The sequence below is a fragment of the Mustela putorius genome, unplaced genomic scaffold, assembly GCF_011764305.1.
Source record: "Mustela putorius furo isolate JIRA1106 unplaced genomic scaffold, ASM1176430v1.1 tig00000551_pilon_pilon_pilon, whole genome shotgun sequence".
Lineage (NCBI taxonomy): Eukaryota > Metazoa > Chordata > Mammalia > Carnivora > Mustelidae > Mustela > Mustela putorius.
In genome coordinates, this window is record NW_025421412.1 from 489,265 (window position 1) to 513,393 (window position 24,129).

The 24,129-nt window shown below is 59.8% G+C and overlaps 1 protein-coding gene across 6 annotated transcripts in view; it reads right to left on the minus strand.

The window, feature by feature from the left end:
• TMEM255B (transmembrane protein 255B) overlaps nucleotides 1-23,453 on the minus strand; it is a 41,829-nt gene extending 18,376 nt beyond the window's left edge. The window contains exons 1-4 of one of the 6 annotated variants that reach the window (XM_045081248.1): nucleotides 23,065-23,453; nucleotides 15,040-15,182; nucleotides 13,771-13,833; nucleotides 2,794-4,609 (exon numbers count right to left, since the gene is read on the minus strand). In XM_045081248.1, the coding sequence (XP_044937183.1) occupies nucleotides 3,962-4,609; nucleotides 13,771-13,833; nucleotides 15,040-15,182; nucleotides 23,065-23,110 (900 nt within the window). In that variant the 5' untranslated portion in view covers nucleotides 23,111-23,453 and the 3' untranslated portion in view covers nucleotides 2,794-3,961. Of the gene's footprint in view, nucleotides 1-2,793; nucleotides 4,610-13,770; nucleotides 13,834-15,039; nucleotides 15,183-23,064 lie in introns of those variants that run through there. The other 5 variants (XM_045081251.1, XM_045081250.1, XM_045081247.1 and 2 more) reach the window with 5 other exon arrangements.
• Between the last annotated feature and the right edge of the window lie 676 nt (nucleotides 23,454-24,129).

The following is a 24,129-nucleotide window of genomic DNA, read 5'->3' on the forward strand; positions in this document are numbered from 1 at the left end:
AGCCAAGGCTGGAAGAAGAGTTCAAGGACGTGCACGCGGGCCGGTGCCGCAGGACCCCTCGGCGTCTGGGGGGACCTGAGCTCCGGAGGCAGCAGAACCCAGGGGCTGGGCCCATAGCGCCGCCAGCACTCACTGTGAACCCCTGATCAGGGAGAGTGAAGCCATGCGCTTGGTCCTAGCATTTTAAACCTTTTATTCAGAAATAATTGCAAACTTACGGAAAAGTGGAAAGAACAGGCAAACTCGACAGCCTCAGATTAACACCAGGTGTCGGCCCTTTTTAAAGACCTAAGAAGCATTCAAGTTTATGCAGGACGTGTTGGAGCCTTAGGGACGTGCTGATGGCTTTGCCTTCTCAGGGCAGAAATGGGGCGCCAGGCTCCTGCTCCCCCACTGGTTCCACCCCTGGCGGCTGGGCCTCCGGCTGGGAACCCAGAGCCACTGTGCCTCTCTTGGAACGCCCTTCAGGACGAACAAGAGAGGTGTGTCAGCCCCATGCCCGACCCCGTCCACGCTCCCCCAGCCCCTACCTCTCCCCTGTCACCAGCCAGGCAGGATCTGGGGCCCAGTGAAGAGACCCTGTCTTCAAACACCATGTCACCACGTCTCGGGAGACCCTGCTGTTGCTGGCTCTGTCGGGCCCGGGAAGCCCTCTGACCAGACTCCCTACAGGTCGCCAAAAGTCCACATCCCATTTCAACGTCAAGAACAGGATCTGCCCAGGGCAGGGTGGGTTTCCCTGACTTGACAGACCTAAAAGGCCTGCGTGAGTCCAGGCCACCCCACCCCAGGGAAGGAGCGTCGCCCACTGCAAGCAGGAAACCAGCCCAAGCGCGCACTCTGCGCCTGGGTTCCTCTGACCGAAAAGCCCGCACCGCTCCCCTCGAACTTCCCCGGACTCCCAGACTCCCCGGCCGCGGGCCCTCGCACAGGCTCCAGGCGACAGTCTGCGGTTTGCCTACTGGCCGCCCAGAGGTGCGCGGCTCCGACCCAAGACCTTCCCCTTCCTGAGTCCAGGCCGCCTCTTCCGACGGCGCTGTGCCGAGGCGGGAAGGCTGAAGCGCCGCGGGTCCTCGGCGCAGGAAAACGGTCCCAGGGATCGGACGCCCTCGGGTGTCCTGTCAACTAAGGACGCGCTGGAGACGAAGAATGTCCCCAGCACTCGACCTCCGGTGGGGACGTGCCACCCGTCCCCCGCGTCAGCGCCTGAAGAGCGTCTTCCTCGGGAAGGGGCGAGTCCTGCGAGGTGGGTGGGTTCAGGAGAACCAGCAGGTCCCCCCGGGGGAGCACGGCTCAGACGACTCACTCCTAAACTTCTGCTTTCTTCGCCTTTATTGGTAAGCCCTGCCTCGGCGCCTCCGTGCCGTGTACAGACGCGCTCGGAGTCTCCGTGTAGGGCGGTGACCCCGACAACACTTCCGCGTCATCACTCGGGCCGGTGACTCAAGTCACTGCTCGGACATCTCACTGCCGTCAGGCTTCACACCCTTTCGCCCATGGGACTCTGGGCGTGTCCCCACCGGGGCTGACTGCGGGTCTCCTTCTGCCGGCAGCTTGGGTCACGGGGTGAGGTGACGTCCTCCAGGGATTGCCTGGCCTTCCCGGCACGGCGGGAGCCCCCCGTATGCAGACCTTCCCGGCACGGCGGGAGCCCCCAAACCACAGGGGGAATCATCCTGTTTTCTTCTCAAAATATGCCAGGTGTGCATCTTTAGAGGAAAGGGCACTTAGAACCTTCCGCATATAGGCTCTGAGGCCTCGAGCATGGCGGTGTTCGGCTCAGTGGGCAGAGAGGCCCCGCGGAGCCACGAAGGCCTGCGGACCAGATTGCTGGGCTCTGGTGGGAAGGGTGGCCTCTGCCCCCCCAGGCTCTGCTCAAAGCCCCCTCAGAAGAGCCGGCCTGCCCTCTCCCCACAAGGGACACTGTTCTCTGCCCTCGGGGCCTGAGTGGAACGGACGCCCCTCTCCGCGCCCCTGGCGCACAAGGGAAAACCACTGCTCACCTTCTTTGCAACAGGATGATGTTCTGAAGAAGGCTCGTTAGTCTGGGAGACGCTTCCCTGGAAGAGAGGGACCCGCTGGCCCCAGTGTGCGGCCAGGCCGGTCGCCACTCCCCACTCTGCCCCTGGCAAACGCCCCGCGTGAGGTGTGCAGGCTCCTCGACATTCCTAAACTCTCCGCGCGGCCCGGAGTTGCCCGGTGCTGCTCCCACCGGCCAGCCCCTCCAGCCCCGCACCCGGCTTTAGGCGGGGCCTCGAGGGGTCACACATGCGTCCCGTCCACTGACCTTCGGGTCAGTCTGCTGACACTGCCCCCCACGCACACCCGTCCTCACAGCGGCATCCTGGGGGCGCACGGCTTGGGGGGCTCCTCCGGAGAAGGACTCGGAATAAGCACCCCAGCGGCATGTTCGGAGCCCCGACACGCAGGCCCTTCCCCCACCTCGGTGCCCGGCTCGGGGAGACCCGGCTCAGTGAGCCCCGCCAAGTGCTGCTGGCCGCTGACGGCAGCCACAGACTTGGGGTGGGAATCAGATCCAGATTACGCGAGGAAAGTGCCCCACAACCATGGCAGCAACCCCGGCCCGGCCTCACAGCTCAAGTGATCCCCCCAGGAACAGACACTGAGAAGCAGAAGTCTGGGGCAGAGTAGACAGAAACACCTAAAGCTGTCAGCACCCAGCAAGCGGGAACACGGAGGGACAACTCTGGGGCTGCGGCCGGGTTCTGGCCTCACCCCTGCCAGACGACGCCAGCGCCCCCCTGGCCCGGGGCCGCGGGTGAGACCTGCGGGCACCCAGCCACGTCCGCAGGCCTGGGCTCTCCTGGGAGCCCCTCCCCCGCCCGCACCCGTTGGCAGAGGCACAAGCCCCAGGGCGCCGAAGCGGAGGACGGGCGCCTCCCCCACCCCCCAGGGGCCTTGCTCGGCCAGAGGACCCCAGGCAGCACCCCACTCTCCACCCATGTGGCCCGCTGCCATGAGATCGCCTAAGCTGGGGGTTAGTGGGCGCCACACATGGGGTCCTCACACTCTGGCGGCTGGAAGTCCAAAGTCAGGGGCCGCCCGATCTGGGTTCAGGGACAGCAGGGCTCACCCGCGAGGAGGAGGAAGTCCCTTCACAGAGGCTCCACCCCGTGACCTCCCAAAGGCTGTGCCCCACTGTCGCCTGGGGGCCAGGTTTCCACATGAGGATTTGTGGGGACAGAGCCCTCCATGGGGGCACAGTCCCAGCACCGCAGCCGAGTGGGGTCCTCACTGGTGAGCTCGGAGCCGGGGGAGCAGGCCCGCGATGTCTGTCTGCTCCCCGCCCAGTGCTCCTCAGGCTGTAGGCGTCTGCCACAGGGTCTCAGGGAGCGGCCGGCAGTTTGTCATTCTTTAGCAGGACACGACACGGAGATCAACACGGCTCGCCTGGTGGACTGTAGGGGCCAAGCCACACCAGCCCCACCGGCTCCCGTGTCCAGCAGCCAAGGTCAAAGCAGCCGCACATGACCGGCCTCTTGTTTCAGAAGAAATGTGGGCCGAGGACAGGTCAGTTTGAAGCAAGAGCCGTTTCCGGACATTGCAACAAAGCTCTCGTAAACCGGCAGGCAGGTCTCGGAAGGATCCTACCTACCCTGACAACAGCTGTCCCGTGGGCCTTCGCCAGGTCGCCCGGCCGACTCTAGTGGCTCTAACACTGTCACACTCATCGTCCTCGTGGCTCTGACTTCTCTTTCCCTTGGAACCTGATCGTCACCAACAGAGTGAGCCGGGCTCTGAGCCACGGCCACGTGAGAGCCACAGCTCCACGGCAAGCACCCGGGCTTCTGTGCCTTAAGGGACACTGACGGACACTTCAGCTTGGGCCTCCCACTGTGACAGGAAGCGGAGGGAACGGGTCTCACAGCCACTGCACCAGCGACAAAATGCTCCACGATCGCTGGAGACACGAATGAGACCTACGTGCTCGGCAGAGGCGTCAGAGCTGTGAGCTGCAGACAGGGACCCCAGCCGAGATGCCGAGGCCTGTCAGTGCGCGTGTGTGCACGCGTGTGCGCCAGGGTGTCTGTACGCATGCGTGTGTCAGTGTGGACACACGCACGTGAGCATGTGTGCGTGAGTGTGTGCCTGAATGTACACTTGCACAGTAGCACGTGAGTGTGCCGGTGTATACGTATGCGTGCGCGGTGTGAGCGTGCACGGCACACAGATGAGTGTGTGCCTGTGTCTGTGTGCGCACGTGTGCATGCGTGTGAGTGTGCGTACGAGCCCGTGTGTGTGGGAAACACACAAGGGCGTGATGCACTGTGTGTGCCTGTGAGTCGTGTGCATGTGTGTGCGCACGCATGTGCTCCCTCACGGGCACGTGCACACGCGTGCTGGGTCCGCTTTGCAGGGAACGAGGAAACACATTTGCAGGAGACCCGGCATCGGCAGGCCGTGGAGGGAGGCGCCACAAGGCCCGCGGCCGGGGCTGCGATTCTGCGGGTGTGTCTGAGCCCCGACAGCCACGGAGAGCAAAAGGAGGGAGACTCACTATGTGCCGGGCCACGAACACGCCGTCCACGAGGGCGCAGCAGAAGGCCGCCACCACGCCGAAGCTGACGAACACGATGGCCGCGACCAGCTGGGGCAGAGGGCAGAGAAGCGAGTGGGCGTCACGCGGCCCCGACAGCCACGCTGCCCGCACACGGTCCAACGCCCCTGCCACCACCTCCAGCCTCTCCCCGCCTGCACCGCCCCGACTCGGCCGCCCCGGGGGCTCGGGGCCTCTCTCCCCCACACACCCCTGCCCCAACTCTGCCGACCCAGGGGGCTCGGGGCCTCCCTCCCCCACATACCCCTGCCCCGACTCGGCCGACCCAGGGGGCTGCATTCTTTCCAGTTCTTCCACATTGTAGACAGGGACCTTCTAGCCCCGGGTCCTCTGCACACGCCCCATGAATACGCAGATTATTAAATGGTCTGCAATTTCGTCCAGTTACAAACTCTGTGACAAAGACCCTGAGTACGTTCTGCGTCCAAAGCTGGTTTTCCGTGAGGGACTCTCCACAGGACGGACCCTGAGCCCACGAGACCCCACCCGTTCAGGGAGGACGCACCGGTCTCTGCACCTCGGCGTCAGAGAAGGGGCGCTTGTCCATGAAAGAGGCTTTGCCAGTGTTTACTCCCACCGTCTAGCACGGGTGTCCCCAAACCCGAAAGATGCTTCCTCTTAGTACCCGTTCAGATGCTGCCATCTGAGGGCAAACAGGTCGCCAGTATTTCCACTTGCATTTCCATGCAGCTAAGAACCTTTTCTTGCATTTGTTGGACATTTCTTTAAACTTTTAGAATGTTTTGTGGAATAATTTTAAACGGACTAAAACGAGGAACACAAACGGTGTGAAGAGCCCCCGGTCGCGCCTGCAGCTCCCCAGGACTCACGTCACCGGCACCGCAGCCCAGCCCTGGCCGGTCACCTCTCCCCGAGCACGGCTCCCGCACCAGCCAGCGGGTGTGTGCGTGGACTGGCTCCGGGGCTCCGCCTCAAGGGAGCGGGAACAGCAGAGCTGGGATTGGCGTTGGCGGGACCAGGCCGCAGCGTTGGGGGGACCAGGCTGCAGCGTTGGCGAGCGGCTCTCCGGCTCTCAGCCCGGACGTGGGCTTGGGGTTTCTTCCCCAGGTTGTCCGTGCATTTGCCCCCTGTGGCGCGAATGGCTTCGGGCGGGAGTCAGGCTACCGGCCGCTGCTGCATGGGGCCCGTGGCCTCTTCACCCTCATCAGCCTGAATTATTTATTTGTCCAACAAAGCCCAGGCAGCCGGTATGAAATGCCACCTGCCTGACACTCCAGGGCACAGAGCGGGGGCGGGAAGGCCACTCAGGTGCCGGGGCGAGGGCCAGCTCTGTGGCTCACCCTGGATCCCAGCCCCGCCAGCACCCAGGGGAAGTGGTTCCCTGACTTCACGAGGGCCGGTGAGCTGGTGACTGTCTGGTCCTCAGTTTCCCCATTTGGAGACAGAGGTGCTGGCCCCGACTCACTCTTGCCTGAACAGATCCTTCTGGAGCGTGTCCTTGGACTCTGTCAAAGACGTGACGAAGCCCGAGGTTGCCGGCTCGTCCCCACAGTCCGACGTTGCTGACGGTCCGTGACGAACTCATTGAAGGCCGGGCCGTGGCGGGGGGGCGGGGGGGCGCGGGGAGGGGGCGCGCAGAAAGCGCGGCCCACTGTTCCTCCAAACAACAAAGAACTGTGACTCCGTGGCCCCGGGGCGGCGCCTAAACCAGCTCTCCTGCAAACAGCTTCATCACGACAACCAGGCCGTCTGCGCGCACAAGGGCCGCCCAGCCCAGCGGGGGGCCCATGAGGACCGTGGCACCGGGCAGGGCTGCGCAGTCGCCCCGCTGACCCTGCAAGGTGGTCAGAGGCAAGAGTGCCTCCTTCGTCCCAGTGGGACCGGGAAGCCCCAGGGCTTCATCCTCGGGAAACTCCTGCGCACAGTGGCCAGGATGGGAAAGTCCCGGCACGTCGTCTGCAGAAGTTACCTGGCACCAGATTTCCCTGCATTCATACTGCTGCTGTGAAAAGTGCATTAAAACATCTAAAAAGATACAGCCGGCAGTTTCCAAGTTTCCTAGAAGGGAGGCCAGGCACCTCGTTTCCCAAAATACATAAATGAATGAACGAGAAACACCTACTTTGACAGCCGGGCCCTCGAGCTTCCTGCTTTGCCTGCCCGGCTGGTCCCCGAGCAACGTGGCCTGGCCTTGCCCAGCTCGGGCCTTCAGGGAGGACAGGCTGATCCGCTCCTACTGGCCCGAAACCCGAGGCGGCCCAGCCCCGTTCAGCATCGGGCCCCATCCCTGGCTCCTGCTCCAGGGGCAGCCTTGCGGCTCCCAGGGACAGACCCTGTCAGAAAGGGCCCACCATGTCCCTTGGGGCTGGTCCCCGACCAGGGGCCTGAGCATGAACAGTGTCACCTTCAAGCTCACAGGCCATGAGCACGTGTGTCCATCACGTCCTGACGGCTATGACCTTATGGTCATCTGCAGGGTAGGCCAACCTGCCTGCAATTTCAGGACCTTGGGACGCAGCCCTGTGCCTCCACCGGGTCTCCCAAGCCCTGTGGTCTCAGGAAGGGGGGTAGATGCCCTGACACAAACCCAAAGCCCACTCCCCAGTGAGAACGCCGCCAAGCACCCCTGACCACACGGCCCATGATGCTCTAGACTGCAGGGCACCCTGGACTACACAGGCCACACAGCCACGGCATTAACTCTCTTTCCGTGGCACCCTCCCCGCTTCTGCGTCTGCATCCCTCAGCCCCAACCATCCCCCCAGGCCACTCTGGGGTCCTCAAGGAGCTGGACTGTACCCAGTGACAACACTCCTAGAGTCCGGTGGGGCCTGGGGACAACCTGGCTGCTGGGTTCTCATCGGAAGTGGGTGCCCCCACCTCGTGCTCCCACACTGGGCTCAGGTGCCGGCCAGTACATTCACCAAGCACTGGCCACTTGTCTGAGAAGCTTCCAGAAGCAGCTCCGCGCCTGACCACTGGCAGCTGCTATGTCTCACCGCAGGCATCGCCAACTGCCCAGCGAGTTCCTCTTGCACGGACTCGGCAGCCCCCGGAGGAGGCCACACTCCATGTCCTGCCATGGGACCGGCTCTGACCCCACGGTGGCCCAGTGACCTCCCATGACATCTCTGCCCAGTTCCACTGAGAACATGCAGGACGCCCTTGGCTGCTGCCTGGCTGCCCCTGGCCATCCACCAGCAGACACGTCTGGTCAGCTCTCCCACAAACTGCCCCGTCCCTTGAAGGCTCTCATCAGCGTCGACCGGCCCAGCCTCTCTGCCCACCGCCCTCACAAAGTCACTGCCCCGGCCAGCATCGCGCTCCACACCACATGGGGCCACGGCACAAGCACTCGGCACGGGGGCCCTGAGCCCACAAGGACAGAGGTAAACCCTCAGCACAGGGCCATGAGCCCATGAGGACAGGGGAGACGGGCCTCCGTGCCCTGGTCCCCCCACCTGGAGAAGAGGAAGGGCACCTCTGGGCTTGCAGAGTTACACGGCAATAGGGAAGCCAGATGGAAAATCGGACACCAGTGGATAAAGTCGTGTTGACAATGCGGGAGAAAGAGAAAAAAGTGGGTGAGAGCTTGTCAACCTGTCGTGGACAGACCTCTCGACGGGGTACGAGACACACCCAGGGACTACTCAGGGCTGCCGTGGGGTCAGGTCTTGCTGGGCCAGCGGCGCGCTCAGAAGGGTTTGTGAAGGCCGGCCTTGGGGGCTATGAGCCCCCTGTTTGCAGGGGTGGAAGGGGGCAGGTGGGGAGGGGACGGGGGACTCCCGGGGACGATGACCCCAGCACGTGAAGACCAGGCTGGGAACTGGTGCGGAGCAAGGGCTGGTCTGCGGGTGACACCTGTAGGGGACACAGGCCTGGCAGAGTGGTCAGGCCACGGGGCTCAGGGAGACATCTGTGCCGACAGAAGGGGGTTAATCAGAAGGAGCAGATGGCCCCCAGCGCAGGTGCAGGGTCTCCCTCTGCCGCCCAGGGGCACTAGGTGGACGAGGCTGGCGGGGACGTGGTCTGCCACGGAGGACATCACCAGGCCCTCACCAGGGAGCCCGCGGGCCATCCTAACACCCCAAAGCAGGGGCCAGGATTCCTGGGCCGTCCCTCCCCAGGTGTCCCTTGTCCCCGTGCGTCCCTCGTCGCCTCTGTACTATCTACCCCCGCTGCCGCAACCCTGGGGCCCTGAGCCTCGCCCTGGTGCGCGTCGCCACACGGACTCCCGCCCCCCCCGTGCCCCCCAGGCTGCAGGCCATCCACGCCCCGCCGTCCACGTCTTCCTGTTTCCAACCACAAGGACGGGGCTGGAAATCAACCACAGGTGGGAAAACGGAAAATCCGCACATGCGTGGAAACCAAACATCACAACCTACACAACCGTGGGTCAAAGAAGACGTCGGCAGCGAGGCCGGACCCAGGTTGAGGTGAACGGGTTGAAATCGAGAGCTCGGGAAGCAGCCGCAGGTCGGCGGGTCTCTCGGCTGCAAACACACGGACGGAGCAGGCGGCTCTGGTCAGGCCCCGAACGCCAGCTCCCAGGCGGCCGCGGGAAGGCAGAGGTCAGCGCGGAGAGGAAGCCCGGGGAGGGAAAGCCACGACAACCAGCGTTCCCGGAAGTCGGCTCTTTGAACACATCAACAAAGCTGCCACGTCCGTAGCTGAACTCAGAGGACAGGAACCAAAAGCCAGATGACTAAAATCAGAAGTGAACTTGGGAACATCGTTATCAACTTTACGGAAATTACAGGGATTATAAGAAGAGCCGGAGAACTACTGTGCCAACAACTGTGGCCACGGAGACGATCCGATTCCTGGAAGCAGAAATCACCCGCACGGGGCAAGAGGAAACCGCAGATCTCACACCAAGTGAGACAGAGTCAGCCACGGGAACCACAGGGAAGACGCCAGCAGGTCTGCAGACGGGGCCGAGATAAGACCGACGGGACCCGTGCCGGGGGCAGAGCCCGGGCACACGCCGCCCCAGGGGCCTAGTCCACACGGCGAGCTCACCTTCCGGCTCCAGCCCACTTGGTACTTCCAACCCCCAGTCCCAGCCTCGGGACCAGCCCTTCTGAGCCTCCTCGGCCTCCACCGCGACTCCTAGCACGGCCCCCAGCGGGCGCCCTATCTGCCATGGGGACCGGAGCCCGTCCCGGTGCCCAGCCCGCTGTGCGCAGGGCAAGAAACAGAAGTCCCCGCACAGGACAGAGGACGCACGAGGGAGACCCGTGCCCTCTAAGCAGCAGTGGCCGTTCCTGCCGGTGTGACTGCTTTGAGGTGAAATCAGTCATGCCTGTTCCCTTGCTCTCTGTGGCCGGGCGGCCACAACACACCAGCTGTGGCTCTCCAGCAGAAGGTTCCCAGGCCCTTTCTAGACGGGGACATATCTGCACCCGTCCAGAAACTACTCAGATCTCCCAAGCAGGCGTCGTGGGGACACGTGGCAGCGGAAACAAATCCCAGCCCCTTTGTGAGCACGAACCCGTGGAAGCGGACACCCAGGAGCACCCGGTCGGGTCGGCGGGATGAGCGACCCCGGATGTTGGCTCGCAGGACCAGCGAGGGGGAGTCACGGAGGACGCAGGAGAGCTAAGGGTCGCGGGACGCTCCCTCCAGAGCGGCAAGTGCCGTCCAGCCCACGACGCACGCGGCACCTGCGTGGCTCTCCGCACCCTGCCCCTGCCGCCGGTGCTGCGCAGGAAGAAGGAGGCCGTGCAGGCGGCACTGAGGGGGGTGACGGGGTGGAGCTGGCAGGTGGCCCCGGCGGAGCCCCAAACGGGCAGCTCCGCCCAGAACAGTCCTCACGTGATCACGGCTGCTGTGAAGCAGGTCCTGACGGTCCCAGGCCTCAGCTCCTGGGCTTCAAAACCGGAGCTGGACCTACTTTCCCATCACAAGCCCCCGTGGGGCCCATGGTGGGGGTCGGGGCAGCTCCAGAAGCTTCCCCCCACTTGCCTGCCCTTCTCCCAACACGAACCAGACTTCTGGAGGGTGTAGGTGGTGGCGTCTCTGCCGGAAGAAGTGGTCACCCGTGTCCTTCAACCACTCCCCCACACGGCCCAAGGAGTCGGAGAGGAGAAGGGTGAAAGAGCCGTGCGTTCCCATGCCGGGAGGGGCCGGTCCGACGCTGCCGGGAGGGTCCACCCTGCACCGCCCCCGGGGCACCTTCCTGTGTCCATGTTCGGGCTCCTCGGTGCCGCAAAGGGCGTCCCAGGCGGGTCCTGGGGACCCGCTGCCTTGGCTTCTGTGTGCAGAGCTAAGGGGCTAGACGGCCCCCAGTAAGGCTGGCGAGGGTCTCGCGTTGTCCAGACCCGAAGCAGAAGAGGTGAGGGGCGGAGCCGGGGCCCCATCACACGACACAGCAAGACCGGCTCCCCTGGACCGGACTGAGGCCGCCTGGGGTCCTAACTCGCGGCAGGAGACATTTCTCTGCGTGTCGACTCCCAGCAGCCTGATGGGTTCCATGGACTTTACACCAGGTCCCAGGAGGGCTGCCATGTCTGTGTGTGTGTCTACGTGTGTCTGTGTGTCTGCGCGGGTCTCACACGTACAGGGGCAGATGAGGTGGTTCACACGCGCTCTTGGTCCCTGGAGTGTCCTCCTGGCTCTGGTGCCGTGTGGACGGCAGAGCGGGCAGTGAAATCGATGACTCGTGTATCCGTCCAGGGCAGGAGAAGGCAGTAACTCACCATTAATAGAAAAATGTGAAAAGTTGGCTCATTCTGGGCATTTTTAAGACATCGCAGGAGACTCACTAGAGGCGGGCGGAGGTGATGGCAAGGCCACGCTCACAGGTTCTACCCCGAACCTTCCGACAGGGTAAACTATTTATAGAAGAAACAGTACTATGTCTGGTATTTGCTCCAAACAAAATGGGAAGAACGGGGTGGGGGCCAAGATGACCACGAGGTTCACTTACTTCCTCTGCCTACTTTTGCAGACGCTTAAAATGTCTATCGGAGGAAAGTGAAAAGAAATCAGGAAAGAAGAAAGCACCCTTACCTACCCGGCGCACGAGAAGGGTGTTCCCAGGGAACATGTGAAGGACTCTGACAAGTCTGTGATGCAAAGACAAGTCACAACTTCAAAATCAGCCGAGGATGTGCACGGCCATTTGCCTGCACAGAGAAAAGCCCAGGGAGCCCAGGAAGGAAGCCACAGGTCACCAGTGGAACCTACGAGACCCCATGTCATGCCCACCAGACAGCTGAGCCCGCGTGTCGGCCGGCTTGAGGAGCCCGGAGCCCTCGTGCGCGGCAGCTGGGGACACGGGGTGGCACAGCCGCTCTGGGAAACGGGCTGGTGGTTCTGTCAATGACTACCATGGACTCGGCCGTCTCACTCCTAGCCACGAAAACATGGGTCTTTGAACGTCCACAGCGGCCTGTTCACCAGCGCCCTAGGCGGCAATGGCCACCGAGCCCATCACTGATGACGGTGCACACGGTGGCCACCCGTTTGCTGGAACGCGACTCAGCCACGAAGCCACGTTGTCCTGACACGGCCACAGAGCAGCTGAGCCTGCGTGACAGGAACCGGGCACAGTGCGGTCCAGACCTAAAGCTGGTCGCGGGCGCCTGAGGCTGCAGATGGGGGACGGGGACCCAAGGCTGGCCGCGCAGGTTTCTGGCTGACAGGGCGGAACGTCCTCCCGTTGGCTCTGGTGACAGTGGCGTACCCACTAATGGCTAACAGTCACGGAGTTTAGCACATTAAATGTGTGAATTATGGCTCCGTAAGGCTCTCCTAAAGGGGGGAGGAAACAGGCGCCCGTGAGCAGGTTGGGTCCGCTCGGCCCACGAGGCCGCGTCACAGCCAGCGCCGCCCATCGGGGAAATGGTGCGGAGAAGCGGTCAGGGGCTGCCGACGCCAGCCACCTCGGCAGGAAGGTAGAGCTGGGCAGGGCGGAGGACGGCCCCCCAGGGGACGGCAACCCCAGACAGCGGACGCCAGGGCTGCAGCTTCTCCCCGCGTGGCCGTGGCCGGGAGCCTCTTTCCAAGCCCTGTGCCTTACGCCCTTCGTGCAGCTGTGAGCCTCTGACCTCCCCAGGGACGGTCACGTGTTAGTGGGGTTCAGCACGGAAGGAAATCTGTTTCTCCTGCTAAAGGTTCTTAAACGTCGCTTCGGGGAGGACACGGAAAGGGTCTCATGGGAATCTCTAGGGGACCCCTCCAGGGTGTCCTTGGGCAGACCCAGGAGCCAGGGTGCTTCTGTTTCTTGGGTCCTGCCTCTCCCCCCACCTGCGAGAGACTCCGGGCAGAGGGGGGCCTGCTCAAGGCAAGCAGGGTGGGGTCTCATGCCCCCCAGACGTGTGACAGAAGCCCCGGGGCCCCCTGTCCACCGCTGTGCAGCCAGCGGCCCAGAGCAGGTGCCGCCCACCCCAATACTAAGGATAAAACTCTTGTTTTTGCCAGAACCCAGACCTCTCTGACCTGCTCGCTCCCCAGCCCCATCCCAGGACCTGCCCCCACCCCTTCTGCCCCAGGGGCCGTTCCCTCGGTGTGGGTGACAACAGTGGCCACCACGGCTCAGCCACAGACCTTCGCCGTCAGCCAGGAGCAGGGACATGTAGGGTCCTCTGCCGCAGCTGTCGCACGCCGTGAGAGCCCGAGAGGCTGTGGCTGGAGAGCAGACACAGCCACGTGGCCCCAAACCCCTCTGAAAACCTCTCAAAATGCAACACTCGCTGCCACCGTGGACTAGGAAAGTGACCGACTATTCTTGGAGCTCCGGCCCTGAACAGCACATCAGCAAACAGACACGACACTGAAATCATGAATCGAGGTACAGTGTTCGGAAAACTGATCGAGGTTGGCATTCATACGCCCCGTATCTCTCCTCCTCTGTAAAGCCCGTCCCAGCCCTGGGCCCCTCTGCTTGTCCAGCGACTCCCCGTCTCTCCTCAGCTGGGGAGAGCCCATTCCCAACACACCCCACACCCTGAACTTTTCTTCCTGGGCCTCAACATCAGCGGCTAGGTGGTCGGAGACACCCAGGATCCTGGAAGCCCGCTCACTCAGACTAACTGTGAAGGGCACCCACTCATCCCTGAGTCCAGACTTGCGCAGTGCACAGCCTGGGGAACGTGAGCCCAGATCCTAGGTTGCTGGACTGGGGTGGGCGGCTTTCCTAGGACGCCCATCCATAGCCGTAACACACTCTGGTCAGAGCACACCCTTATGACCCCGCATTCAGAAGAAACCGTGAACATTCTTACCATTTGCTTTCTATTCTCCACCAGGTTGAGGCCAGTAATTCCTAAGAAAGCTCCGAAGCCGAGCTGCCCAGAAAGAAGAACGGGGGGAAAGCCTCTGGTTAGCGCCCAAGCCGCCGGCCAGCCCTCACGCAAGCAACGCCCAGGACATTGCCACCCTTAGAAGGCTTTTGGCCAAGGGACAAGGCCACTGGTCCCGCCCCCTGACACCCTGACCACCGAGAAGCAGACAGGCCCCTGCCCACTGCGGTGGGCTTCTCGGGCTCAGGCTATGCCGGTGACTGGAATCGAGGTTGCTGAAACCTGACGCGTCTCAACTTCCATGTTCAACTGCTTCAAGTCCTGATCGCAGAAAGGAGCGTCGCATGGGCTCCCTCAGCCAGCATGGGGGGACAGCCCCGTGTCCGGGGTCCCCTCACCCCCCACCCCCGGCAGAAAGGTGGGGCCCCCGGAATACAGGCAGCTCTGAAGCCTTCACTGGTGAGACTTTCTCTGCACAAACACTCCGTGTATGTGGCCTCAAACACCGCACGGGCAGATCCCGCAGATCGTAAATAAAATAAAGGAGGTGCGGTGGGGACCCTGGAGCGGAGTCTGCTGCGGCAGCAGTGCCTGGAGTGGAGTCTGCTGCGGCGGCAGTGCGCATGAATGCTCAACCCTCGACCATCCTGAGCTGGGGAGCACTTCCTGCGGGATCTCAGTCGCTGTCCTGTCTGCCGGGGTGTTCCTGCCCGCAGCCTAAGTGCGGCGTGGATGGCGGCCCTCCTGCTGCCCCAGGAGAGGGACTGACCGGCACAACCACAGCTGGGGCTCCTCGGCCGGCCTCCCCTAAGACGCGTGTCTGTTCTCCCAGACGGGGTGCAGTCAGCTGTTTTGGGGTGGGTTCAATCCGGAGGTCCTGGGCTAAGTCCAGGCCAGGGTCTGTCCTGCTCTAGCGCCCAGGCCATGACCAGCTTGGGCATCCTCCACCACCAGCACCTCCCCCCTCTCCAGCTCCGACCGTGCACCTGCCCTCCTGCACTCGCATGGGCCCCCCGTGCTCACGCCACCCCGGCCACATGAGGCAGGATGACGGTGTCTCTTGGGGCTGGCCGCCAGCAGCCCGCACAGCCACAGGGCCCAGGGAGGATACAGGTGCCTCCGGGGGCAGATTCTGCTGACCACGACCACCCACAGTGGCTTCCCCGCCTTACGCTCCAACCCCATGAGCGGGAGTAGAGACTGTAACCCCCCGTGGCCCTCCCAACAGGCCCCAAGGGCAGCAGCACTCACGATGATCCCTGGGTAGTAGCCCCCCATGGTCACGTTCTCCGTCCTGGTGGTGGCGGCGAGGCCGACGGTCAGAATGGCGGCAGAGACCACGAGCAGAGACCCCACAGACCAAAGGGCGTCCTTTTTTCTCCTTGCAAACCCTTCTAGAAGGAGTACAAATGAGGAACCATCAGCAACAGGTTGGGTTCAGAGCGGGGTCCCCCCAGACCCACTTTCTGCCCAGGCCACTCCCTCCTCAGGTGACCAAAGTGGCCTCTGGAAGGCCCCAGCCCACCCACAGACACGGATGCCTCTTTCCAGGGCAGGAAATCAGGGCGTCCCTCCCCACGCACCTCACATGAGAGGTCCCCACCCGGCTCCTGGATGTCTTTCCTAAGGACACGCGTCGGCACCACGCAGCCTCACTCGCAGTTCCGTGTTCCCACAGCGGGGGATTGCTTCAGGATTCAACACCCGACATCGGACCCCCCAGTGCTGACCCCATGAGGGTGAGCGGGGACATTCTCTCCCTGCTCTGCCCTCTTGCCTCAGAGATAGTGCCCCCAGGGCTCACCCCCAAACCAATGCCCACCCTGGTCTGTATGTCCCCCAGAGCCTTCATCCTGGCAGCCCTCAGCAGAGGTCATGCCTGACCATTTATCATCCCGCGAAACAAAGAGTGTTCATTAGGACCTGCAGAAAATCTCTCGGAGGAGCCCGTCCCTCGGCCTTTCTCCCTGTCAGCCTTTCTGCTGCTCGAATAAGACCATAAAGCCCCAGAGGTCATTCTGGGCCCGGAGGGCACCTTGCAAATGGAGGCCACACTTGCAGGATGGCGGAGCTGGAAGACAGGCCTGGGCTGTCTACCTCCAAACTCACGTAAGCAGAATAAGGTCTCGGACCACAGCCGCCACTTTGGGAGTCCCAGGATCTGTAGGCAAACATCATTCTAGATGTCATGGAACTCTGGAAAGCAGCCATAAAGGAGACCTTCTGCCTCGAGTCTTGACGTCTGGGTTTCTCATTCATCTAACGTTCTTCCCTGGGGTGTGTCTCGGGGAAGGCGGGGAGGCCTCCCTTCCAGGCACCGTTCACACACAGGCACCCACGGCCAGCGCAGCAGCGGGGGCTGCCCAGCCGAGGCAGCCGGCCAGGAGAGAATCCACGCCAAGTGCAGACACGCTGTTGGGGTTTCGCTTTTTCAAAGCTTAACTATCTCCCTGTGATTCCAAAATGAAATCAGGCTGAAAGAAAAACAGGGTGGCAGGGGGCAGGAGACCGAGACGACATCAGCTCGCAGCCGATCAGCTGGACAGTTATCAGACCATTCTGAACACCGACACACTCAACAGGAGATTGAAGAGAAGAAGAGCTGCGATTCTAGGAACAGAAAATCGACCACCTTCTGTAAGGTAGGACGTGCGGAGACGTGAATCCAACGTGATGGGAAGATAGACTGTGGGGGAGGGGCCGGCTCCCGGCAAGCGGCGGAGCAGCGGAGCACAAAATCTGAACTTCTAGAAGTCGGCTCCATGGAGGGACGTCACTCCAGAGGCTAAGAGGGAGGTGGAGCCCTCGCAGGGACAGCATGGTCTCAGGTCCCACAGGGTCACCAGAGGATCGGGGGTGCCTGAGTGAGGCAGAGCTCGCAGGTATCAGAGTAGGAAAGCCGGCTGCAGAGAGGGAGCCAAAGAGTCAGTTCTCAGGTCAGGGTCACCTTAAACTGTGACCCGAGGCACAGTCGGGCCACTGCCCTTCAAGCAGGGACCCCACAGGTGGCAGATCTCCCAGGGGGAGTGGCTCAGGAGCCTGCGGCAGGAATGTGCTGGGTTTGGAGACTCCAAACGGGACTGCGCGCCAGAGACAGAGACGCTCGGTCACAAACCAGGGGAGTACAGAGCGCCGCCAGAGACCAGGGAGACGGGAGGGACCGACAGCTTCTCTCGGCAGGGGCACAGAGGAGGGGGCCCCGGGCTCTCACCTCCTCCTGGCTGGAGATAGGGAGTCCACCATTTCCATTCCCGGAATGAAATTCTACAGAAATTGTTCGGGGAACAAAAACTCCGAGAGCGAACCCGAGCAGATGGCTTAGCCCGACCCCTGGCAAGGGCGGTGCAATTCCGCCTCAGGCAAAGACACTTGAGAATCAGAGCAACGGGCCCCTCCCCAAGATCAGCAAGAACATCCAGCCACGGCCAAGCTCACCAATCAAGGAGAACTGCAAACTCCAGAGCTGGGGAAAGCAATGCAGAGAATTCATGGTTTTCCCATGATCCATTATATTGCACAGTTAATTTTTTAAATTTGATTCCTGCTTACTCTATTTTTTAACTTTTCCTCTTTCCTATTTTAACCTTTCAAATTATTTTATCTTTAGAAATATTTTTAACTTTCCATTGTTATAGGCGTATTCTATCCCTTCATTGTATTTAACCTTATTTTAGAATACATATAGGTTCTTTTTCTTTAAAAATTTGGGATACAATTTCTTCTAATAGATCAAAATATACTTTAAATGTAGCACAAGGCTCTGTTCTAGTCTCCAGCCTGATCACATACTTTCCTCTTTTTCTGTTTTCTTTGTTCATTTTTAAAGAAGATTTTTACTTATTTATTGGACAGAGAGAGACAGCGAGAGAGGGAGCACAAGCAAGGGGAGCGTGAGTGGGAGAAACAGGCCTCTGGTGGAGCTGGGAGCCCAAAGCAGGGCTCGATCCCAAGACCCTGGGATTATGATCTGAGCCAAAGGCAGAGGCTTAACAGTTGACCCACCCAGACACCCCTCTTCTTACTCCTTTTTCAACCAACTTCATATATATAAATTCCTTTTTTAGAATCTTTTTAAATTTTTATCTTTACAGTCAGATTCCATCCCTTTGTCGTGTTTACCCTTCTTCTTCTGCATACATGTAAGTTTTTCTTTCTTTAAAATTTTGGGAGGTAGTTTCTTCTAACAGACCAAAATACCCAAAACCAAGTGTTTGGCTATGTTCTACTCACCAGTCTAATATATGTATATATTTTTCTTTTTTCCCAGTTTTTTTCACCCCCCAGTTTTTGGTCTCTTCTGATCTGGTTAGTGTATATTTTTCTGGGGTCATTGCTTCGCTTTTAGTATTTTGTTCTCTCATCCATCTATTCTTATGTGGATAAAATGATAAGGCAGAAAAACCACACAAAAAATAATAAATAAAAGAACAAGTAGCAGTACCGAAGTCTAGGGACCTAATCAATACGGACATGAGTAATATGTCAGAACCAGAGTTCAGAATGACGGTTCTCAATGAGCTTGCTGGGCTCGAGAAAAGCTTAGAAGATACTAGAGAAGCCCTTTCTGGAGAAATAAAAGAACTAAAATCTAACCAAGTTGTAATTTAAAAAGCTATTAATGAGATGCAATAAAAATGGAGGCTCTCACTGCTAGGATGAATGAGGCAGAAGAGAGAATTGGTGATACAGAAGACCAAATGACAGAAAATTAAGAAGCTGAGCAAAAGACAGACAAACAACTATTAGACCACAAGGGGAGAATTCAAGAGATAAGTGATACCATAAGACAAAACAATATTAGAATAATTGGGATTCCAGAAGAAGAAGAAAGAGGTGGGGGGCAGAAGGTATATTGGAGCAAATTATAGCAGAGGATTTCCCTAATTTGGTGACGGGAACAAGCACCAAAATCTAGGATGCACAGAGAATCCCGCTCAACTCAATAAAAATAGGTCCACACTCCATCATCTAATAGTAAAACTTACAAGTCTCAGTGACAAAGAAAAAATCCTGAAAGCAGCTCGGGACAAGAGTCTGTAACATACAATGGTAAGAATATTAGATTGTCAGCATACCTATCCACAGGGAGCTGGCAGGCCAGAAAGAGCTGGCATGATGTACTCAGAGCACTAAATGAGAAAAACATGCAGCCAAGAATACTATATCCAGCTGGACTGTCACCAAATAGAGAAGGAGAGATAAAAACCTTCTAGGACAAACAAAAATTGAGAGAACTTGCAAACACCAAGCCAGCTCTATAGGAAATATTGAAAGGGCTCCTCTAAACAAAGAGAGAGCCTAAAATTAGTAGACCAGAAAGGAACAGAGAATATGCAGTAACAGTCGCCTGACAGGCAATACAATGGCACTAAATTCATCTCTCAATAGTTACCCTGAATTTGAATGGGCTAAATGCCCCAATCAAAGGACACAAGGTGTCAGAATGGATTAAAAAAAAAATCAATATGCCAACTGCAAGAAACTCACTTTAAACCCAAAGACACCTCCAGATTTAAAGTGAGGGGGTAGGAAACAATTTGCCAGGCTAATGGACATTAAAAGAAAGCTGGGGTGGCAATCCTTATTTCAGATAATTTAGATTTTAAGCCAAAGGCTATAAAAAGAGATGATAAAGGACACTATATCATACATAAAGGGTCTGTCCAACAAGAAGATTTAACAATTTCAAATATCTGTGCCTCTAACGTGGGAGCAGCCAATTATATAAACCAATTAATAACAAAATCAAAGAAACATATTGACAATAATACAGTAATAGTAGGGGACTTTAACACCTCCCTCACTGAAATGGACAGATCATCCAAGCAAAAGAAAGAGTCAATAAAACCAAAAGACAACTAAGATATTTGTAAACGACATATCGGATAAAGGGCTAGTATCCAAAATCTACAAAGAACTTATCAAACTCAACACCCAAAGAACAAATAATCCAATCAAGAAATGGGCAGAGGACATGAACAGACATTTCTGCATAGAAGACATCCAGATGGCCAGCAAACCCATGAAAAAGTGCTCCACATCACTCGGCATCAGGGAAATACAAATCCAAACCACAATGAGATGCCACCTCACACCAGTCAGAATGGCTAAAATTAACCAGTCAGGAAATGACAGATGCTGGCGAGGATGCGGAGAAAGGGGAACCTCCTGCACTGTTGGTGGGAATGCAAGCTGGTGCAGCCACTCTGGAGGTTCCTCAAAAAGTTGATAATAGAGCTACCCTATGACCCAGCAATCGCACTACTGGGTATTTACCCTAAAGATAACAAACGCAGTGATCCGACGGGGCACATGCACCTGAATGTTCACAGCAGCAATGTCCACAATAGCCAAACTATGGAGAGAACCTAGATGTCCATCCACAGATGAATGGATCAAGAAGACGTGGTTCATATACACAATGGAATACTATGCAGCCATCAAAAGAAATGAAATCTCGCCGTTTGCGATGACGTGGATGGAACTAGAGGGTATCATGCTTAGCGAAATGAGTCTATCAGAGAAAGACAATGATCATATGATCTCCCTGATATGAGGAAGTGGAGAGGCAGGTGGGGGGTTGGGGGGAAGGGAGGGAAAAATGAAACAAGACGGGATCGGGAGGGAGACAAACTGTAAGAGACTCTGCATCTCACAGAACAAACAGAGGGTTGCAGGGAGGAGGGGGGCGGGGAGGGGGGGGTTATGGACATCGGGGAGGGCATGTGCTATGCTGAGTGCTGTGAAGTGTGTTAACCTGGAGATTCACAGACCTGAGCCCCTGGGGCTAATGCTACATTGTATGTTAATAAAAAAGGAAAAGACAAAATCGGGTGTTTCATTCCCAGTTCTTCCGTCAACATCGTGTGTGTTTGGGGGGGAGCGGCCGCGGATCTGAGCCCAACTCCGGGCCGGCCGCTGCACACACTCACGTGACGCCCCCGACGCTTTGGGTGTGACTGTGTACACCTCTGGTGGCTCCGCGAAGCTCAATGGCAAGCCCAGGTGCGGCCCCCACGACGGGGACCCTTACACGCGCAGAAGCGAGTCGCCCGTGAGCTCACACGCACGTCCTACTCCTCAAACACTTCCGGGTGCTTTTTCCTCAGTTTGTGTATCGCACACGTTAGGCCCAAGGCGTCAGACGGTCCGGCGTCCGCTCCCTGCGGCGCACCTGCCGCGGCCTCGCAGCGCCTCGCACACCCGCCCGGCAGCACGTCCCGGTCCGAGCCCGCAGGGACGCTCCCGTGGCCGCTCACGGAGCCAGAAGCCAAGCACGGCTCCCCGGGCCTTCCCACGTCCTCCGCTTTGTCCCGGGTCTGACCTTCCCTCCGAGGCTGCGGCTCCAGGAGGTGCCGCTCCGGCATCACTCCCAGACAGTCCCCAGGTGAGCCGGGGGCCGGAAGGACAGCGGCGGGGCCCACGCGGGGCGCGGGAAGCTCGGCGCCGGCCAGCGGCGGTGTCCTGACCCCACGCACAACACAGGTAGCAAGAAGACTCCTGCCCGTACACACTGTTTCTCAACACAGGACATGACATAAAAATAAGGGAACGAGAAAGAAACTCAAGGAAGGAAGGTAGGACATCTTTATAATTACCCTAAGACATGCAAAAACGATCTGGTTTTGGAGACAAAATGGTCCTGCACTGGAGGAAGACCGCAGAGCCCCCAGTCCGGCCCCTGAGTCCTCCTGCCCGTCTCCAGACTGTCAGCATGTGCGCTGCTACGAGCGATGGATCCCACCTCAACCAAGATCCCTCCTGTCTGCTTTCTACCCCACGGACAGCTGCCCAGACCGGCCGGGTGGCCTCCAGCCGCCCAGAGGGGAGGCCCGTGAAGCAGGATCTGTCTGCCCTGTTTGCTGCTGGAGCCCACACCCGGCTCAGACCGACAGGCAGCTTTCTGAGTGTGGCCTGGAGGCCCTGACCTCAGTTTCCTGCCCTGGACAGGAGAGGCAGTGACAGCCAGCAGCTTTACCCGGCCCTCAATGCTGCAAGTGGCAGAGAGAGCACGGGAGAGCTGGGGGCACAGGGAGGTCGGGAAAGGCTCATCGCGGGTGGAGAGCACATTGCGACAGGTAGCGGGTGCTGTTAGCCGGCTTTCCTCCCTCTGGGAGAGGCGTTTGAGGGGTGACGCTGAAGGCCACCAGCGGCATCTCCCCGTTACCCCTGCCCGAGCCCTCTCCCTGCCACGGCTCCTGGGGAAGCCTGGCCGCATCCAGGCGGAGCAGATCCTGTCCCGGAGACCGGGGGCTGCAGCTGGGAAGCGTCCCGGGTCACAGTCTTCCTGAAACAGGGCCTCGGCCTCCCGGAGAGAAGCCACGTGGGGACACCTGGTCCCAGAGGCAAAGTGATGTCCCCTGGGGAAAGAGACCCGTGCAGAACCCTGCGACTCAGCCACCTGCTTCCTGTTTCCTGATATGGGGGACAGGGGCAGCGTGCTGACCGCAGAAACATCGAGGGACAGGACTCAGAAGGCCAGCCAGCTGCCCCAGTGTCTGTGCTTTAGGTAAGAGCCCAATCCTCGTAGAACTCCTCATCAGAGGGAAAACGAAGTGCTCTTCGAACCAGCCGTCACTGCAGGGTGATGACATAGTAACAAGCAGTGACAGCCCTCATTGTCACCAACGCTGGTAAGGAAGCGCCCAGGGAGTAAGCGGGGTCTGGAGGAGAAAACAGGCTCACGGAGCACCGAGCGTGGAGGGTGGGGTGCGTCTGTTTCTTTCAACCAAGAAGCCAGATTCTTTTGTCATTCATTATTTAACAATCAAACAACATCGACCCCTCTGGCTTTTAATAAGAGACGCCCCAAAGGTGCCACAGGCAGCCGGGCCCGTCCAGTGGGACACCCCCCCACCCCCCGCAGGGAGCCTAGGAGGCGCACAGGGCCTGTCCTGCAGGTCTCCACTGGGAAGCAAGTCTCGCTGCCCCTTTCAGAGTCTGCCCGGACCCCCCTGAGGAAAACACACCCTCTCTCCTGGCCCCTGAGCCTCCTCCAGGCTGCGGCAGGTCTGGCCAAAGAACAGGGTTCCAGGAACTTGTGGGGCAGAAGGCTGTGGGGGGTCGGAACAGAGCTGCGGCCAAACTAGGGCAGCCGCCACCATCCCTTGAACCAAGGTCTAGCAACGCCCGGGCTAGGGCAGGGGAGGCGGAGGGCAGGATCCCTGGTAACAGACTGGGTGACAGGGAGGTCCCTCGACCCTGCCCTCGACCCCCGCCCAGGACTGCAGCCCGCGGCCTGTCCCAGCACAGCCAGGATGCCAGCGGCTCTCTCACCTGTCGTGTCCAGCAGGGCCAGGGGCCCAGGCGCCAGCGGCTGCATCCCGGGGGAGGGCCTGCCGGCCGGGTGCCCAGGGCACGGAGGCTGTCTGGGCTGGCAGGGGTCCCCCAGGATCGGAGGATCTGAGGCCCTGAGCCCCGCCCCTTCTCTGTACGGACCGCCTCCTTCCCACCTGCACTCCCTCCCTCCCCCTGCCGCCGCAGGTCCGGATACTGGGGGAGGGGCAGGAAGTGGAAGGCCTAGAGGGAGACCAGCTGGGGACTCCTGCGGGGTCTCTGGCCGGGGCTGCGGGGCTGCGGGGCTGCGGGGTGTGCCTTGTTAGGGATGGACGCGGCGGGGCCGGCCCACCTGCCCTCACGGGCGGCCGCAGCTGCCCTGCCCCTGTCCAGAGGGGTTAGGGTTAGGGCCACTCCCCTTGGACAAAGGAATGCAGGCCCTGTCACACCCCTCCCCTGCTCGCCTTCACCCCGTCACACCCCTCCCCTGCTCGCCTTCACCACCCCGCCACACCCCCCACCCACTCGCCTTCACCCCCGTCAGGCTGGCACTGAGTAAAACCCCCGGTCAGGATGGGAGGGGCCAGAGAACGGGGTCCCAGGACCCATTGCCTCGCTTGGCGGCAAGGAGAGGGTCTTGCAAAGACCATAGGTGCCATGACCGTTGGTGTCAGAGCCGGCCCCTGAGGCAGAGCTCCTGGCCTCCCTGGGAATCAGGGGAGTGTCGTGGGAAGCAGCACTGTGCCCCCATGGGGTGGCCGGTCAGTGGCGAGGCAGGGACTTGGACTTGGACTAGGTCCCGGCCCTTCCTTCCCAAGGACGCGCCCACGAGCCCAGGCTACCCACTGCTGTCGTCGAAAACCTGTGTCTTACAGAACTGGGACCCTGAGCTTGACCTTGACCCCCAACCCCAACTCTGTGGATGCAGCATTTGTGACGAAGGCCACCACTCTCCGGGGGCCAACGCTGTGCCTGCCGCGAACACGGACACACAGCTCGGCCCCACCTGCGGCCACAGCACAACAGGCACAGCCGGGCGCTCCCATCGGTACGGGGGCTCCGACA